Source organism: Vanessa cardui, chromosome 8, assembly GCF_905220365.1.
Source record: "Vanessa cardui chromosome 8, ilVanCard2.1, whole genome shotgun sequence".
NCBI classification, from domain to species: domain Eukaryota; kingdom Metazoa; phylum Arthropoda; class Insecta; order Lepidoptera; family Nymphalidae; genus Vanessa; species Vanessa cardui.
Window position 1 is genome coordinate 12,939,063 of NC_061130.1, and position 20,537 is coordinate 12,959,599.

Consider the following 20,537-nt stretch of genomic DNA (forward strand, 5'->3'; position numbering starts at 1 on the left):
GTTTAAACGTTGGAGCAATAAAGGTAAACCCGTAGCTCTCTCAGAGACGCGACTTAATAAATATCCACTTAATTTTTATTAAATAAAATGATTCATTTAGAGTTTTATTCCATCAGTACGAAGTCGGATGGGCAGCTAGTACATTCATCATTCTTGTTACAGCCGATGACAGTCCTAAATTAGTTTTCAAAATTCTTCTCTGAAATGTTGGTTTATTTAGTAATCGACTTCCTGTTTCTGAACACTTGGTTTATTTAGTAATTAGGATAATATATAATATCATTCAGACTTAAGAACTGAAGAAAAACTTTATAGTTAACTCTTTGCCGTCTCGTAAATTCAAATCGTTTATAAAAAATACATTGGTGAAAAAGGCGTATTATTCGATACAAGATTTTTTAGATGATAAAAAAGCGTGGAATTAATACCTGTTCACTTCCAGGCAGGATATATTAATTTAATAATTGTATTAACTTAAAAATTAACTAACATGACTGTATTTTTTTAAATGTTGAAAAAGAGTAACTACTGAGTTTCTTGCCGGTTCTTCTCGGTAGAATCTACTTTCCGAACCGGTGGTAGCTTCACTTAATTGTTAAATGACGATTCAAAAGTGCTTGTAAAAGCCCACTTAAATAAAGTATACTTTGATTTTGATTTTGATTTTTTTTTATAATGTTTTAATAATTTACAATACAAAAAAGATAAAATACTAATAAATAATAATAAGCTTTCTATGCTGTCAGTATAAGTATTATAAAAAGCATTCCAGATAACAAGTTACCTAAGCAACCGAATTTGAAGGAAACTCTTAAACCGTTTTGTATTTCGATTTATAAATAAGAAATAAAAAGTACTTATTCGAATATGCTTTTACGAGCGGTTTTAAATTGTTGTTTTACAAAAATGTAGATTCTACCGAGAAGGAACTCAGTAGGAACTCTTTTCCCACAATTTTTGTAATAATTTTATGTCTTGATCTCTGTCAAAGCATAGAATAGAATTGACAAAGACAACTGTTGTCCACTTAGTACACCTTCACTTGGAGAGTCGTATGACGTTTGGCGAGTGTCAAATTTAGCGTCACGCACTTAGATAATAAAGTTGGCTCGTTTTGTTTTAGTTATTTTGTAATGCGACACTCTATCTAGGTCTACAAATAACCTAAGGATAAATCCCTTAGTTTAAATTGTTCACATCCTAACTTTTGGTGGAGTTTATCAGATATAAAGAAGAAGTAAGCGAAAGCAGTACTAGACTATTCCAAATATATTCCATTCAATCAACTTTGGCCTTAAAACATTATATCATAATTTTTTTTTACTATACAAGTCCATGCTTTTTCGTTTAGTCCAATTATGGGTTAACTAAAAGAACAAGGCATTACGCATGGTGGTCCCTAAGGCTAATTTAAAAGTAGTTTGTATCGTATGACACTGCCATATTGACCGAACGCACCGTAGCTGTTAATTCTAGCAGCCGCGGCCATATGTTACGCCCCATTATACGCGCACCCTTACGACAAATAATTACTTCGCCAGACATTTTTACACTCCCATGCGCTTCATTTAAGCTGCCCTGCTGGCTGAGTGGTTAGAACACGTCTTAAACGATGAGCGCTACTGAGTTGACGCATACTTAATTTGTGTTTATAGTACATTTCGTTCACGGTGGTGAAGTAAAGCATCGCAAGCAGACTTGTGTCAGATGAAATTCTGTCTCATTTGTGTACTAGCATGGTCGAATAAGCTAATAAGAATATACCTTAGCCTATTAATGGGCTACTTAAAGAGAGTACTTTCATATTTTCTATTGTGAAAATTACAAAAATGTTTATTAAAGAAATATGAAAAAATGTAAAAATATCTCTGATAGACGGTCCACTACCTCATAAAAATAAATTTATATTTTATTGTAAACATCACCGACGAAGTACAGCTTACTGTGAACGATCATTAGTTCATTATGTAACGGTTCTTTTGCTAAAATCCCTTTTATTGAAAAAAAATGAAATGTGTAGGTATTATTTCAACCTCTCTGCGTTTATATCATTACAATGACGTTAGCCTTAATTAATACGTCTGTGATAGAGGGCGCCTATGTTGCCGTTCTATATTTCGGAGCACGGTCTAAAAATAACATTACTTGCAATAACATTTGTCTTAATATATTAGTATTGTGACGGCCGACAGTGCGATGGATTTATGTACCACCCTGTGAGCTGACTTATTATTTATTAATATAAATGTTCCCTGTCTACACCTTGTTTATTTAACATTTTTCAATAAAGCGACGCGCCATACTGCGTTTACAAATTTTTACGTATTGTTTTATCCAATGTCGTCCTTAAGCGACGGTAGTTTAATTTCTAAAGTACGTTATACTTTCCTATCATATACAGTTAATAAACTAACTTGGTGGTTGGGCTTTATACAAGCCCGCCTGAGTTGGTACAACCCACTCATCAGCAATTCGACCGCCAAACAACAGGGTTAACTATTGTTATGTTCCGGTTTGAAAGGTGAGTAAGACAGTGTAACTAAAGGGACAAGATACCTAACATTTTAGTTCCCAAGGTTGGTGGAGCATGGTGGCAAGGAATAGCTAATATTTTTTACAGCGCCATTTTCTTTCGTTGGTGACCAATTACCGTAACTCATCCGCCAACCTATAGGATAAAAAGTGTAAAGATATATTTCCTTTTAATTAAATCTAATTGGTCAATTTAAGTACCTAAACTAGTTTACTAGCGGTCAATGACCCGTCTATAGATTCGTTTTTGACATTTGAGTTTTTTTATTTTTATCACTTATTGCTATTGTATTTGTGATATTATTTCGGTCGAAAGCGAAATATTAATGATGATAGTGTCGTCGTAAACCGACGCACGGATGCAATGTTTAGAGAAGAAACCGCAAGGCGTTACCGGTCACTGGTGTTGTAAAATATAATTTATTTTTATACGCATTCATCACGCATCAGCGCACTTTTGTAATAGACCACCCGAACGAAGGCAAGTATTCAATTATGATTATATGTAAATTGTAAACAGAAAACCGATCAATTCGGTGTAGACTTTCGTACCTTAACTACTTTCATACCTTAAATAGACTTTTTAAATAGCTTATAGTATATACTACGATAAAATTTAACAAATCTAGTCAAACTAAACAGATTTTTTATCAGAAAAACTCAATTACTTTTTATCAGCCCGTCGGGTATGAACCAGAATCTCTGGATATATGACCTTATTGCCACTTGACGAGAAATTTAAATCGCTTATGTACTTAGTGGTAGGGCTTTGTGCAAGCTCGCCCGCCTAAACAATAGTATGCAGTATTGTTGTGTTCCGGTTTAAAGGATGAGTGAGCCAGTGTAACTACTGGCACAAGGAACATAGCATCTTAGTTCCCAAGGTCGGTGGCGCATTGACGATGTAAGGAATAGTTAATATATCTTGCATCATTGTTTATGGGTGACCGCTTGACACTGATGGTGACCACTTACCTTCAGGTGGCCCATATGCTCGTCCGCCAACATATTCCATAAAAAAGTACGTCTTAAAAAATGTAAGTGGTAACTGCGACTTTTAAAGATATTTGTGGTTTCAGACTAATTAATGTATAATCTAAGTAACATTTACTGACGAGTTTTTTTTTTCAGACTATATAACACATGCCATAATAAGGAAGTTATATTTTTATGTTATTAGTAGTTTTGCTCAAATTCGACCTGAGATGTATAATGCCAAGTTTCATTTAAGCGATGTTATTCTGTGAGAACTCACTAATATACATATGTGAATATATCATTCGTGAAAGCTGATTTACGGTGATGTGATATTTTAATGCGTAAAATCATTAAATGTAAATTATTATTATTAAAGTAACACATCACTTTCTGACATTTAATCGTGTTTTATGTTGTTTCGTATTTATAATACAATAGTTCAACCGTAGGACTATTCTGTAACAAGAAACTCGAATCGAAAGCGTGAACTGTCAAAACATTATATGTGACTATGATAATATTGAAAAAATAGGTTATGTGTGTCATTGTAATTTGATTGTCAACACTTCACAAGTAAGATACAAAGTATTTTTTTACAGCTTCCCACTACTGGTCTCAACTATAATAAGGATTTTGGCATAGGTTATATGGAGGAAAAGAAAGAGAAAGAAACATATTCTCGAATATTTTATCTCTCTCAAAATTTATAACAATTAAACTGCAATAAGACTGTCGGCATTAGTCGATTATAAGATAATTTTATTACAATCAAATTAATATACGAAAATGTTTCACATATTTTTAATACTTATTTCCTTACTTATATTAGTTTTGAATGTGAGCTTAATGTTATTATATTAAACGGATCATAAACTCTTTTACTAGCTATGCTTCGTATAACTTAAACTCCGCTTTTGAATTATACGAACACACACGTCTGATTCATACACTTTGCTATTTCACATTTATGGTTACTGCTCTACTCCTTAGAAATATACCGTAACGGTAAGTATTATTTGCCTCCCAATAAAGCGACTATCTAATAAATAAATTTAAAAATAAAAAAATATACAATTCCTGGTTTATTTTATTAAAAGCTGTTTGTAAAAAAAAGTACACTTCTATATTTATCTACACTCTTTCTGTTAGTCTGCCTGTCTGTCAATCTTTTTCACAGAGTCAAAATACTGAACTTCAATTAATAAATTTCGTATGGAGCAGTCTTGATCCCCAAAGAAGCAACAAAGCTACTTTTTATACCCAACATATGCCAACCAATTCCTAAAACGCGATGGCTCTTATTCAAACTCTTACTCAGTGGGAAATCAGTAAAAGTTTTTTTTCAAATATTCTCTATTTGTTTGGAACAAAGATTTACTCATGTTTAGTTCACTCACATTGTATACTATGAAGTTACAACTATTAATTACATGTTTAAGAAATTTTGTGTGTCGACCGATATCCTATTATGTACATAAAAGTAATTAAAACTTACAGCTATTAATCTTTTCTAAAAGTACTTCGAGATCGTACTTTATAAGAAACTTGGGACGTTATTATAAACATAATACGTTTAATTAAAGCATTACTTACGTGGTAAAACTCTTAACTGACTGACTATATACGAGTATGTAACTGTTAACGCACAATTTTCGGTGACTCTAGATTCTAGAAGCATTCATTAATTTTGCACAGCGGATGATCACTCAGAAAAATGGTGCCAAAGTTCTGTTTTAGTCAGGCTTAATAGTTTTTCTGTGCATTTTTCAATCTGTAAAGTTTACTTCCTCTTACCCTATTGGATATCAATAAATGAATTCTAGTACAGATAAAAACAGTCGCAAAATCACAAATAAATTAACACTGTTACATTTTGGCGACATATTTTAAATTTCAATAGTGTATTTAAAAAAGACACAAAAGTATATTGAAAAATACACAAACTTTAACTTTATTAATATCATCATTTCAAATTATTATTATTAAAAACAAATTGACAACAATCGGCCATATCCTTATCTTCGAAACTACACAGAAACTCCGAAAAAGTCACAGCTTACTTGTTATTTTATTACAAGATTGCGACTTCACTCAAAGTTTAGAGGAAAACCTAAACGAAAAACTTAAGTCTTTAAGTTCAGCGGGAAACAAAGAAAATATTCACAAAATGAAAATGCGTACGGAACACAATACTAAATTTCAGCGGGGAAACAACAATACCAATTTGTCGAGTGGATTACTGCAGTCGCCCACTTACACGACTAGATACTGTTCGTACCCTGTGTGTGATACAAGTATCTTTTTTCATATTACAAACCTAGTCATGAAACTTTAACGATTAAATCCTGAACAAAACATTTTTGCTATTTTTGGATGGTTTCGTTAAATTTAGAAATGGCTTATAGTGCATACATGCGCGCATTTTAAAAGATGATTTCGGGTTCAAGCTCGCTCAAGCATCACTGAATTTTCATACATACATACATACATACACACATCATCAGCCCGTTTTTGTCCACTGCTGGACATAGGCCTCTCCAAGCGCACGCTACTGTGGTCTTTCTCCGGCTACTCGCATCCAGCTCCTGCCCGCCTTCTTGCGTATATCGTCACTCCACCGTGCCTGAGAACGTCCTACACTACGTTTGCCGAGACGAGAATATTCATACGCTTAATAATAATTAAACAAAGTTTGTAATTCATCTCCTGCTCGGCGCGTCGGTAAAGGAAAACATCGTGAGGAAATATCATTATGTGAATGAAAATCTATCGTCTGTTCCACCAACCCACATTGGAACAGCCTGGTGGAATAATCTCCAAGTCATTGGACATTTTTTTTAAATTGAATTGAAAGATGAGTCCTTTCAATTACTCATATGCATTTGCTCCCACATTACAGACATGCGTTTAAACTGTAATGTCTGTAATGTGGGAGAGAATAAATATATATTATTATTATTATTTGAGTCGGTAAATGCGTACTTATATACTACATATACTACAGTAGCCATAAATAACATGCCATATTTATCAAATTAAAAGTAATCTTAATTTTATTAGTAATTATACTATAATCAGCGGTGTATATAATTAATTGTAATTATTTAATACCTACCAGGTCCGCACGGGTGCAATATAAAAATTGTTAATAAATTATAGTGGATTTTGATCATTACTCTGTAGGGGAATACATAACAAAATCCAATGATTACCTTTTAATTTCGTTCCATTTTCAGGGGTCGTCAGATGAACTGTCTTTCGGAGTATCGGCGCTACGTCGGTGGCGGAAGCTTTAAGGGATGGCTTCGAGACACGTGCACGCTTTCATCTCAATCGTAATGCTGCTCTGCAAAGGTAAGATATTTATTCTTATAGAGATCTCCAGCAAGCAATACGCATTTAACACGTATAGTGAAATTTGCACGTAATTGAATTACGCATAATGCAATTACCTGGTGCAGGCAAGGCTTTGTGCAAATCCGGACAGGTACCCGCCATATCTCATCACATATTACAGCGCTTAAATAAGCAATACTTAATATTTTTGTGCTCCGGTTTGTAGGATGAGTGAGCCAGTGTAGATATTTTTATGTTCCGCTTTTAAGGTTTGAGTGAGAAATTATAAGTCACGTCATTGTTTCAAAGGTCAATGGCGATTTGGCAATGTAAAGAGAAAGGTTAACATTTTTACAGCGCCATATCAATTGTGATGGCCACTTAACGTTAGTTAGCCTAGCAGACCGTCTACCTACGTATATAATAAAACCTTTTAATTACAGGAAATTAAAACTTGTATATTATAATAAATAAATAAAAATAAAAATATTTATTTTTATTTCGGACAACTTTGATCCATGAAATTGATAGTAAATAGGAAATAATTTAAAAACTTATATCTATGTTAGTAGCTATACAATAATTAATAATATAAAACTAAGAAGGACGTAGTCCTCTGAGCCATTTGGCCGATCAGCGGACAGTCCGATATTAAAGCAAAACAGCAAAATTTAAATGAAATACTATAACATCAATTTAACCAAATTATTTATACAAGAATATAATATTAAATTTTTCTTAAAAAATAGTAAAACAGCTACTCATTTATTGATTTATTAATCTTTATTAAAGAGCTAAGAATTTTGTTTAATCCCCTACATAAAAAAAAACTACTAAACCAATATAAAAACAACTGGAAATACAGCGCGTTCTAAAAGGGTCTGGGTAGGTACCACCCAAATAACAGTATGCTCTCAGTATTGTTGTGTTCCGGTTTGAAGGGTGAGTGAGCCAGTATAACTGCAGGCACAAGGGACATAACATCTTAGTTCCTAAGGTTAGTGGCACATTGACGATGTAAGGAATATTTAATATTTCTTACAGCGTCATTGTCTACGGGTGATGGTGACCACTTACCATCAGATGGCCCATATGCTCGTCCGCCAACCTACACCATAAAAAATGTCTAGTTATTATGAATACATGTTCCGAAATATGTTTTATATATGTACGACTTAGTAGTTTTTTTAGTCGGGCAATACAAATGCATGTAATAATTTAGGAATAAAACACAAATATTAATTACTGCAGATGACGTGGTCTGATCGGTTGACTGGTAGAGAAATTGTTGGGTTGTCTATCGAGTTGTAGTAAAGTGAAAAAATACACAAATGAACTTCCTTTTATTTGGACACACTATGTCCAAGTCTATTCATATCGAACACAAATTCCAACACATATATGTTGAATGCGGATTACTTCACATATTCTTAATTAAAATTACTTCGTAACCGTGGAATTGGACTGAAATAGCTTTAATCGTTCTGCGTAATATCCGGTTACATAAAATAAACTATTGAAATCATTTCTAGGTACGAATCGATGTACGCAGTTTTACTTTTGTACATTAGCTTAATTACTGTCAGTACATCGTAACGTAATATTGGAAAACAGATTTAAAGTGAAGTCTTTCCTTTTTGGGCGTGAACAAACAACAACAACAACCTGTAAATTTCCCACTGCTGGACTAAGGCCCCCTCTCCCTTTGAGGAGATGGTTTTTAGAATATATTCCACAACGCTGTTGTGGCAGAATTTCAATGAAATAAGACACGTGCATCTTTTCCGCCGAACACGTGATGAATTATAAACATATAAGCACATGAATTCAGTGGTGCTTGCCTGAATTTGAACCCGCAATCATCGGTTAAGATTCACGCGTTCTAACCACTGGCCCATCTCGGCTCTTTTAGACATAAAACAACGTCTTTTTAGAACATCAGTCAGGACCGACGTGATATTATACATATAAATCATATTAACACAGCACTCTATATCCATTCATATTTTATATTGGTGCCGCATTCTAGATAGCTTAATGTTTTTAACATAAAGTGATCTCTCTTCGTTTAAGTACTCTAACAGATAATTATTTATTTTACAAGTCGTTTTATGCTACGTTCCAAAACCAAATAGGCCATATCCGGAATAAAATGATTTCATTGTCCGACTTTTGTGTCTGAGATATTTTTACACATTTATCATATCAATACTGTAACTATAAATGTCATTTAAGTAATGATTGATGAAATAATACTACATCTTCCTCTCTCGAAAATCAAACGAAGCATGTTAGAAAGAGATAGATATATTTTTGACTTCCACTAACTATTAGTAAATACGTTTCAAATTAAAATCGCTGATTGATCCAATTCGAAAACAATGGAATCTCGATTTTGTGATTGATAAAATTATACTATATAACAGTGTGCTCTTACGCAAGCAAATTTGAAATCTTGAAGTTAGTTAATATTAGATTTTATGGTTATCGTTACAATATATGTAGCTGATATATAAAATCTACTTAATAATTGTATTGTGCATTGTTAATTCCAAGGTAAGTTTGTATCCGATCTGTGATTTGATCTTAAAATTGAAAATCCTCTAGAATATAACCAAAAACAAAAAGTTTAGGATACATATATGTATTTACGAAATTACGTATGAATTTCACAGATTAAAAATTAAATCGAACAACTCATGATAATCATAAAAATCATTTAACAGTTATTATTTTCGATGTTGCGTCTAGTGGAATATCACAAGCAACCGCTTTTGGGTGTAAATAAAACCATTTCCTCCATATTAAATAACACTAACCCCGTAATTGGCATAAATGAAACATTTTTCAATTAAAATTACAAATATTTATTACTGTATCTGTGCCCGCGTCTCCGCACGTGTTATTATAGCTTATTTATTTTGTATTAAGCAGCTTTTAATATATAAAGTCCTTGGTGCGGGGTAACCGCAGTAATGGACAGTATTTAGACATTCAGCGTGACTTTATACATAATTCAAAAAATAGCCTTAGTTACTCCTTATTTCATCAGCCATCTGCCAGCCAGTGAAGGTCCCATCAAAATCAGTCCAGCTGTTCCAGAGATTATCCGTAATAAACAGACTGACAGACGGATAAAAATTGTAAATAATTATATTTAGGTATATGTACCGTGTATACATATGTAATGCATTTAGCAGAAGTGATTATTTTAATTTTATAAACAGACACTCCAATCTATATTAATATTGTAAATGTCAAGGTAAATGTCTCTGTCTGTCTGTCTGTTGCTCTTTCACGACCAAACCGCTGAACCGAATTTGATGAAATTTGGTATGAAGCAAACTTTAATTCCAAGGAAGGATATAAACTGCTTTTGCCTGGCACATGACAACCAACACCACAAAATGTAAGTGAAGCCGCGGGTGACTACTAGTTTTATTATATGTATTATGTATGTATGTCCTTCATTGCTAAATTGAACGATGTAATCCACTCCCGTACCCAAATGACTTACAATCCACCTCTTTGCGGAGGGTGTGTCATTCTCTATTTACTCATATATCTGTTTTTCTGAACAAAAAAGGGGACATGTAAAATTAAAAAAAAAAAAAAAAAAAATATTTGCAATTTAATTAATATGAAGTGTATGAAAATATAACTAACACCGAAGGTATTATCGGTGCCATAATGTAGACGGTCGGAATTTTCCGATTGTCATGGCAAAATGGTTCCCGTTAACGAATTAAGAATGATTCACTCAAAACAATTACGTTATATTGAAAACAACGAAAATGGAAGGGAACCAAAGAAAACATGTATTTAAACATCAAAATATACTTCTTTCAAGTAAGCACTTTTGAATAGTCATTTAACAACTATATTCCGCATAGAATCTACTGAAAAGAACCGGTAGGAAACTCAGTACTTATTAGTTTTCAACATTAAAAGATACAAAGTCATGTTAGATAAATGTTGAATCGCTTACCATACCCTACTCAACAAAAAACGTATACTTTTAGGGGAAGTACAAATGACATGGTGTTTTGTTTTTCAACCGACTTCCAAAAGGAGGAGGTTATCAATTCGTCTGTATTTTTTTTTTATGTTTGTTACCTCATAACTTTTCACTGGATGGACCGATTTTGATAATTTTTTTTTGTTTGAAAGTTAGTGCTTCCCGTGGGGTCCCATTTTTTTATTTTTTTTTCCGATGATGGTACCATGTGAAAACGACATAAGTCTTAAATTTGCGTTATGTATATGCGCGACAAATAGGTGAATAACTGAAAATCACGTTAACCAATTTTGATAATTCTTTTTTTATTATAAAATATATACTTCAAGGGTAATTTGGTGAAAGTTTGGTAAGGTTCTGAGCACAGGATCCATGACAAAGTGACGGAACGGAAGGGAACGGAACAATTCTGAGGAGCACGTTAGCGATACTCGGTCGAATCTTTTATTTATAGGTTATTTGGATATTTGAGTCACCTTCCGTAATGTGGTTATGTTTATGTAATTATCATAGTCGAATATTATAATCAACTAGCTACCGACCCCGGCTTCGCACGGGTGCAATACTGATACTAAATATACTACAGAATTTGTTTATATACGACATCACATCGCAAACTTCTAAAATTATCAGTGTTTCTTTACTATATTGTTCATGTATTATATACACAAACCTTCCCCTTGAATCACACTATCTTTAAAAAAAAAACCGCATCAAAATCCGTTGCGTAGATTTGAAGATATAGGGACAGAAAAAGCGACTTTGTTTTATATTATGTAGTGATGGAACTCCTATACGGCTCGCAGTTAGGGTGCGATATGGGGCAGAATTTCTTACTATCTTTAATCAAATTTTGTGTATGTGATGTGATGTCATATGATGTACGAAATATGTTGGTCTTTTTCAAAGTTTTTTTGCTGAGTTCGATTACAGCTCTTTCGAGGGATCCTTGTAGTTCACGCCGCGTGACGTATTAAATCCGCATTTTCGAAAGTCTATTTTTGCTTTATTCGCAAGTTTCCTTTGAAATTGTCCTCGAAGTAGTTTCTGACTCATATAAACGGAACGGTTAATCTATCCATATTAAAAAAAATTAGTTAGTCAACATCAGCTTCACTTAAAATCAAAAAATAAATAAAATTTTAACAAAAAGAAAAACCGACTTCAAACAAAACATTTTTTTAAAACAAATGAATATGCACGAAAAAGTAATAAAAATAATTGCGTATTCAACATATTTTTAAAGTCTTCCTAAGTTAAATGAAATGAAAAATATTAGACTACTTAAAAGTCGATTAACGATTATATCATGTAGTTATAATTATTGTTATATTTGGAGTCGGTGTCAGCCAATAAAACCCTACAGTATATCTATCAAAAAACAATACGAGAATACTTTAACAAATATGTTTTTTACAAATTACCTTTTACACAATAATATACTGGATCAATCAAGGGGCTCGTATCGCTTCTTTCTTTTGATTGTTGGGGCAAGGGCACCGTGGCTTCTTCTTCTTCTTCTTTACATGTCATTTTATCAGTATTTCCCTCATAGTTTGCTGTAATCACAATTTTTGACGACTCAATGGTACTTTTAATTTTAATTACTTTTTTGTGTACTCTTTTGTGTGTTTACATACAAATAGTGATGTAGAAATCGCATCACTACCATTTCCTAGCGTGCCTCAATCGGGCTACAATCACTTGCTATGACTTGCTCCACGAACCCACACGTTTTCAAAGTACACTGAGGTTGCGTTTGAAGTCTTGAAAAGTGTTAGTTTTTGAAAGGCCTTACTTAACTTAAGTCCAAATTAACTAAATTTCTAATCATAATTTTTTTTTATTTATTTGCACGTGTATAGGAAAACTTTTGAGCTAAGTGACATGATAATGCTGAATAATATTATTATTATTCAGCACGCATACGACATCAGACGATCTTCAATCTCAGTCCAATACTCAATAATAGTACGTGTTTCAGTAGCTTTTAGTACACCTGAATTATTGCGTAGCATTGAAAATATTTGAATACCTGAAGATATTTTTATGTGCCGTATTAATATCAATAATAATAATAATACATTTATTTATTATATTCCACATATATATTACAGCATTACATTAATAATAAGTACTATTGTGTGTGGAATACAGGAACCCAAATATGGCATACATTTGGGCTCGTGTATCCTAGGATTAAGTTTACAGTAAATAGTTGAAAGACCAAATAGATTACTAGTTATGAAACAACAAATTAACAAAATAAAAACAATTTTAATTAAGAAAAAAATTAATAGGCATTTCTATTTTTTATACAAAATAAAATACAGATCTTAAATTAAAAAAAAATATATTCTATTCAAATAACTTGTGTATTTGAATTGTCATTGGAATATATTTCTCGATTATTCAACATTTAATCGAACGGCTACGAACGGCCGCAATTTATCCACATTCAAATTAAAAAAAAAAAAACATTATAATCCGCTGTTTTGTTTAGAAACTACGTTTCCAAAAACAGGAACACAGCTTAAAACTTATAAGACACTCCGTTTTGCGAGGTGGATTAATTTACAGGACAAAGTTACTTCGAGGATTTCCCGTGAATAAAAATTACGGTTTCAATTTACCAATTTGGATATCTACTTTCAGACATATTTGAATAGAAAATGAACGAAATAAAAACAGGCGAAAGCTGTTAACTTCAGTGTTCCGTATTACATTACGTACACATAATATTAACGCCACAAATGCAATGGATTTAATTATCTTGTAATGTAAAATATGTTGAAAATAATAAAAATAAATAAAATAGCCTAATATTTCTGGCTTAATTATACAAATTTACTATGATAACAAAAAATTCTTAAGTAGGTATGTATACTAAATTAACATCGATTTGTAAATATGTATGTATATGTATTTATATAGTATATATAAATAATATACGTAGTATATTTTGTGTATTGTATTTTTATGTATTATATTTTTAATTATGTAAGTTTTTTTTATTCTCATATTTTTCTATATATTTTCCTCACTACAGTCTGTAGTACCCTGTCACTCAACTCCATAGGTTGACTGGAAGAAATCTCTTTTAGAGATTTCACCTTAGCCTGTACATATATTACTGTATCATCATTATACATACATATTTTAGTGCAATAAAGAATATAATATGTCCCTATTTATCTGAGTAACTTATTTTAATATATCGTATTTTATTTAGTGATGGTCTCAGCAATTATGTAACGATACATCAAAGCCAGGCCCAGTTTCATAAGCCATGACTTCAATGATTGTGGGTTCAAACCCAGGCAAGGACCAATGAATTTTTATTTGCTTAAATTTTATTTATAATTATCTCGTGTTCACCAGTTAAAGAAACTAGCGTGGTGCAGTAAGCACCTAATAGATAATATAACATAACATACGATATATATACATAGGCACGATGGACATAACATAAGATGTTATGTCCATCGTGCCTGTAGTTACACTGGCTCACTCAAAATGAATTCGAAGCATTTCTTCAAAACTTCATGAAGAACTTGAGTTCATGTAGTCGTTTAGTCGCTACATTTTAATCCGCAGCTTCGAATCCATTTATTATCGAAACATTTCGACGCCATCGTTATTTTCTGGCGTCTATATGTTAAAACTTACAAACAATATTACCATACAAATAACTTGTTTATCGGAACACAACAATACTTACTGTTATTTGATGGTAATGATTTAATGATACTTACCCAGAGGTGCTTGGAAAAACCCCTACCACTAAGTAATATATGACAATAATAATTATAGTTTTATATTATCGAAAGTAACTTCGTTTGTCTGTTTACCTATTCTCAGAGCTAAGTAACGCTAACTACACGACTAAAATTTGATGAAATTTTATATGAATGAATGTTACTATACGTACTATACATATAGTTTATCGATCTTATGATATAAACAATGTACATTTTTTTTCTTATTACTCTTTTTACGAATTAGCAGAGCCCTTTGAGAACGAGACTACACTTAATTTCAGCTAAATATACTAGAGTAAGTTAAGCAATTAATAAATTAAAAATAGAAATCCGAATATTTTAATGAACATCGCTTCTCGCTTAAACTTCCGTGTATTTAAAACACAGTGTATATAAATTCCGCTTGATCGTTTCTCAATTTTTATTTAGATTATATTTAAGTTGTCTTTTTATTTATATTATTAAAATTACCCTCTTCGTCGCGAGAAGAAAGAATTAAAATCGCATTAGGAAATCCCGTTTCCTCCTAACTTTTCCAGTCTGTGCGCAGCGTCTCGGTGTATCGGAATAAATGGCCCCAACTTACTTTATTTATATAGTCCTGTTGAATATTTATGCTTTTTCCTAATTGAGGATTCAGTCTTTTTAAATTCGAATTCGAAATTCGAAAGTTTATAAAATGCGCCACGAATGTCATCAGTGCGAAAACAATAATTAATATAAACATTAGATCTGCATATTTATTAACTTGTCTTGTTTTTTTTTATAATGCAAACAAAGACCTAAAGTCCTATATTGGGAATATTGACTGAATATTGTCGTTTCAGATCTGGGCTATCATTAATTTTTTTATTTTTTTTATTTTGGCTTTTATTTGTGTCAAGAGGGCACAGATTATTTCGCCAATGTCACGTACGTTATTAAATTGGCAGAACATCGGTTGCTACAAAATCTGACATTGACATATGACTTTGACAGCACATTTTAAAAGCATCAACCGATAAAACAAAATAACAAAGCATTTATTAAAGTTAAGGTAAGGTTAGTAACTTAATTTCGCTTAGCGTATTCTTCTTAAAATTAGCCTTAACAAAAATAAAACGGGCGCGCCTGTTTGTCTCGGAACTAAAATAATCGCCTAGTTACTGCCGATGTCGGAATAGACAGTATCCACGCTAACCGCTCGTTTATTGACATGCTTGCTCGTAATAACACATGAATATTTCTTGTACCGATTTTTTTTCTAACTATTATAGTTCTTAAACGAGACACCAAATTAAAGCTGTACCAAGTTAATTTTAACAATTGACAAAACTTATCAAAGTGGTTTCAAAAATTATACCCATGAACTATTCCCAATAAGAATCCCATCAATAAAAGGTTATTTATTTAAGTATACATTTTTTTAAATAAGGAATTAGAACACTTATAAATATCAAATTATTTTATAATAAAGAAAACATCGTACTATATGTTAGTATCATTTATATTATTAAAATCATTTTAGGGTAAAGTTAACTGACACGTGAAAATTACGTTAAAATTATAAAAATAAAAACTTTACATGTAACTACATATCATATAAGAATTTAAGATTATTGAATTTATTGGAATTAATTCCCTAATTATAAATATAATATGTGTACAGCCTTAATACTAGGCTTTCCGTTACATGTATCAATCTTAACAAACTCCGTAGTTTCATCATTGCCATCATCACCACGTGGTCACCATCACCACGTACTATATTTCATCCCTTATGACTACCCCTTGTAACTTTTTCAATAACTTTTTATTATCAAAATCGACGAACTAGCAAAATGTGCAAATTCCAAATATAACCACCGAAGAAGAGTGAATTTAAAATAATCCTTTATTACTTTTACCTATGTTACTTTTTAGGTTTAACCTTCGCCAAACTTCAACAGATAAACAGAGTTACTTTAACACTTATAATATTATTATAGATGACGTTACTGTCTATAAATTTCTTATGTAGAACACATTAATGCAGAATTATACTAGTACGAGATGTGGCGACCTAACTAATTTCAGATAACATACAATTTCGTTAAGTAATACCGCTTTACAGGTTTAAAGAATAATGTATTTTTCATTTTTTTTTCAATGGCAACAACAGTTAAGAATCATAAATCATAAATTAGATATATCAAAACAATGTTAATATTAAATGGTTAATTGCAAACCCATTACTGGCAACCTCAGCTTTCAATAACAATTAGGACGAGAAATAACGTCAAGAAATTAACAAACATTTGAGATAAATAAGGACAACCCTATTCAACTATAGTATAATACTTGGTTAAAATTATAATTAATAATAATAAACTAAGTATCCACCCACCTGATAATAGACTAACTATAATCTAAAAAATAATCCGAGATTAGAACGCGTGCATCACAACTAAATCAACCCAGCATCACAGCAATTCGAATATGTTAAAGAAAACAGCACAAGGAAACCTATATATGTCTAATTACAATGATATTTTTCCAGATTTTAATCCACCCGCATTAGAGCAGCGTACGCTACTCCCAAACTTTTTCCTTAAAGAGAGAGGGGATCTTGGCCAATCGTGGAATATTTACAGACAGTTTCTTTACATTAATTTTTAATAATACTCTTCCAATTTAGAAACTAAAACTAGAAGAAAATGTATTTTTTTATTTAAACTAAGTGATCGTTATATAATGGTATGCAAACTATAACATAAATTTATATGTCTTTTATAGGAGAATAGTTAACGCATGGTTCACCCGCCTTTAATATTCTTCGCCGCTCCCGTGCGTTATTTCGTAATATTATTAAGTTTTATAATAAATAGGTTACAGTTCCATTTTTTCTGTTTGCTTATCATACATGCTTGCCTTCAACGAACAAATTCTTTGTAGTTATGACGGTTTCGCTCTGACCGATTTCGGTCACAGCGTACAATCTCAAGACAGACCAGCCAACGACGCAGGACATATTATATCTATATACATATATAGTACAAAAACGTTTTCTAACAAAGTATCACAATTTTTTCCCTAATTTTTATAATACAAACTGGAAACAGTTCAAGCATAGGTCTGACGGTTTAACGTGCCTTCCGGGGCACGGGCAACCTTCCATCTTTCGGGCTCTGAGTTTACAACAAAAGACTGTATATTCCCACTGCTGGGCTATAGGCCTCCTCTCGAATTTCGAAGAAATTAGACACATGCAGGTTTCCTCACGATATTTTCCTTCACCGCTGAGCACGAGATGAATTATAAAGACAAATTAAGCACATGAATCAACGGTGCTTGCCTGGGTTTGAACCCGCAATCATCAGTTAAGATGCACGCGATCTAACCACCGGGCCATCTCAACTCTATCAACTCTCTGAGGTTATACTACTAATATATTTTTAACAGACGAACCCAATCATTTTTTATCACCACCAGAACGTTAGGTTATAGTTCGTTAAACCTATTAGACCAACGAGGAAGTATACTAAATAATATCAGTATAGAAAAATAAAGATCAATTTTATGAATATGAAAGTAAGTAATTTAATATTACCGTTATAATTGACGGTAGTTGACTTTTGCATAAAATGACTATGTTATTATTATTAAGTACCGAATAAAAAACAAACATTATTTTTATTCAGGCTGCCGCTGAGAACGTCTCTAAAGTAATTAGCTTTAACTAACTAAACTTCAAATACCGTTGCCTATGTCAAGCACGGGAAAAAGACCAAATTTATCGCAAACGAAACCGCTGGTCACGGCTAGCGTTATTATACAACCTCGCGGAGCGATCTCAGCGCGTATCTAACCAGCTTATCCAATGCAAATACATTTTGTCGATCATCTTACGAATTATTTATGCATTCATTGAATTTTTTTTTAAATATATTTATTATCTACAGAACCAATTTATTAAATGTTTGAAAGCTCTTTGTGTTTACGACGACCAATTATAAACGTTATTGTTATTTGTTTTGTTTGAAAATAAAACCTATTATCAATTCAATCTTAAATCACAGCTACACCAGTGATATATGTATATCACTTATCTGCAACAGAAACTTTGTTTATATAATATTATTGTAGAACGAATTCTAACGTGGTCACTGGCCAAGCAAGTGACGTCATCTTTCAGACGTAGTAAAAGCATGAGCATCTATCCTGGGTTGTGACGGTGGTAACAAATTTGTGAGTGTCAGTTGCGTTCTTGATGAATTTCATAATATTTCATCATCTATATACAATTATACATATAATGAAATTGGAGTGACTGTTTGTGATATTAAAATAAAAAAATATATATATTGTCTGTACGTCTGTCTGTTTGTTCCGGCTAATCTGTGAAACGGCTGGACCGATTCTGACGGGACTTTCACTGGCAGATAACTGATATAATAATGTTAAATTCAAACGCGTACAAAGTCGCGGGGACAACTAGTATATATATACCACCTGATGGTAAGTTGTTTCCAAATTCTAGACATTTTGCACCAAAAGAAATAGTAACCGTTCCTTACAGCGCCAATGCGCTACCAACCTTTGAAACTAAGATGTTATTTCCTTCGTGCTTGTAGCTACGAACTTATATAAAACTTACAGAGATATTGATTTGTCAATAAAAAATACAGTAAAAGTTTTACTCGTTACGTGTTCTAGACGCAAATGTAAAGTTTAGACATTCGCCGCTAAGCGAAGTGCCCATGTACGACTACGCTGCGTCGACATTTTTGGCGTCGAATTTTGTTTTGTTTAAAGAACCCCTGTTTCCTAATGAGCCCTTCAGGGTAAAACATTTATTATTGTTACTAAGGACTTAATTTGGAACAAGAGTTGTTGATTCTAAGTTCTAAATATATTTATCTATATAAATAACCAACAAAATACATACTACTGTATGTAGTATGTTATACAAATATTATCAAAACAATGTCATTAAGTACAATTCCAGAGACAACAACCCAATTAATTATACATAAAAAAAACTATAACTTACATAAAACCTAGATTTTAAACCTATGAATAAGTGTAGTAAATTCATAAAAAAATTAAATATAATAGTGAAATGGTTTGAGTATAAAATATGTAATTTTAACTAAAAAACAAACAAAGGTTCAAGCAATAATAATAACAATGCCAAAACAAAAACAATACTAAAAAAACTTCCGTTCAAAGCTAAGACACTTAAATTTAACAAGCGTGTTTCCAAATATATTTATCTGCTTTACAGTTAATTAAAAAAAAAAAAAAAACAAATTTTCAACGATAATTTGAAATTAAATTTTTATTTCTCTAATTCAGACCAATAAAGTCGCCAGTAGATGCAGTTCCCATATTCTGTTTTGCTATAAATAGTTTTATTACGTCCAATATTCCTATTAGGGAACGAATAGCAAGTCGTTACCATAAATATACACAATAATATTGTAGTGTATTCCGCATAGGAGCCATGTCTCCATACTTTTCACATTACTTATGCATAGAGTAGAGATTGAAACGAGTGGGGTAGTTGCGCCGTCATCGGTATTCAAAGCCAACTCCACCCAGTTTAACCGCAACCTGTCTCCAGCCCTGATTGTACACAAACAATGTATAACAAAAATGAATGTCATTTTCTGAATTAAATTTGTTTTGGACCGATTCCACGAAATATTACCTGTTCAATTCTATTCATTACACGAACGCTGCGCTTTCGTCGCTATTTTATTGTCTAGTATTTTAAAATTTGTTTTGTAAACGTTTATTGGAAAATAATTTCAAATAAAATAAAGTATGAACTTTAATAGCGATTAAAATAATTCACAACAAAGATCACATATATTGACTGACAAATATTTCTGGAACTTAATTTGAATTTCGAATGACTTTGAATTAAAAATATTTATTTAGTCCTTTAT

General features: G+C 32.0%; 1 protein-coding gene across 1 annotated transcript in view; it reads left to right on the forward strand.

Moving 5' to 3' along the window:
- Window positions 1-20,537, forward strand: part of LOC124531744 — a 90,958-nt gene that overhangs the window by 17,794 nt on the left and 52,627 nt on the right. Inside the window, exon 2 of the mRNA XM_047106257.1 lies at window positions 6,747-6,864. Within this exon, the coding sequence (XP_046962213.1) occupies window positions 6,810-6,864 (55 nt within the window). The 5' untranslated portion in view covers window positions 6,747-6,809. The remainder of the gene's footprint in view (window positions 1-6,746; window positions 6,865-20,537) is intronic.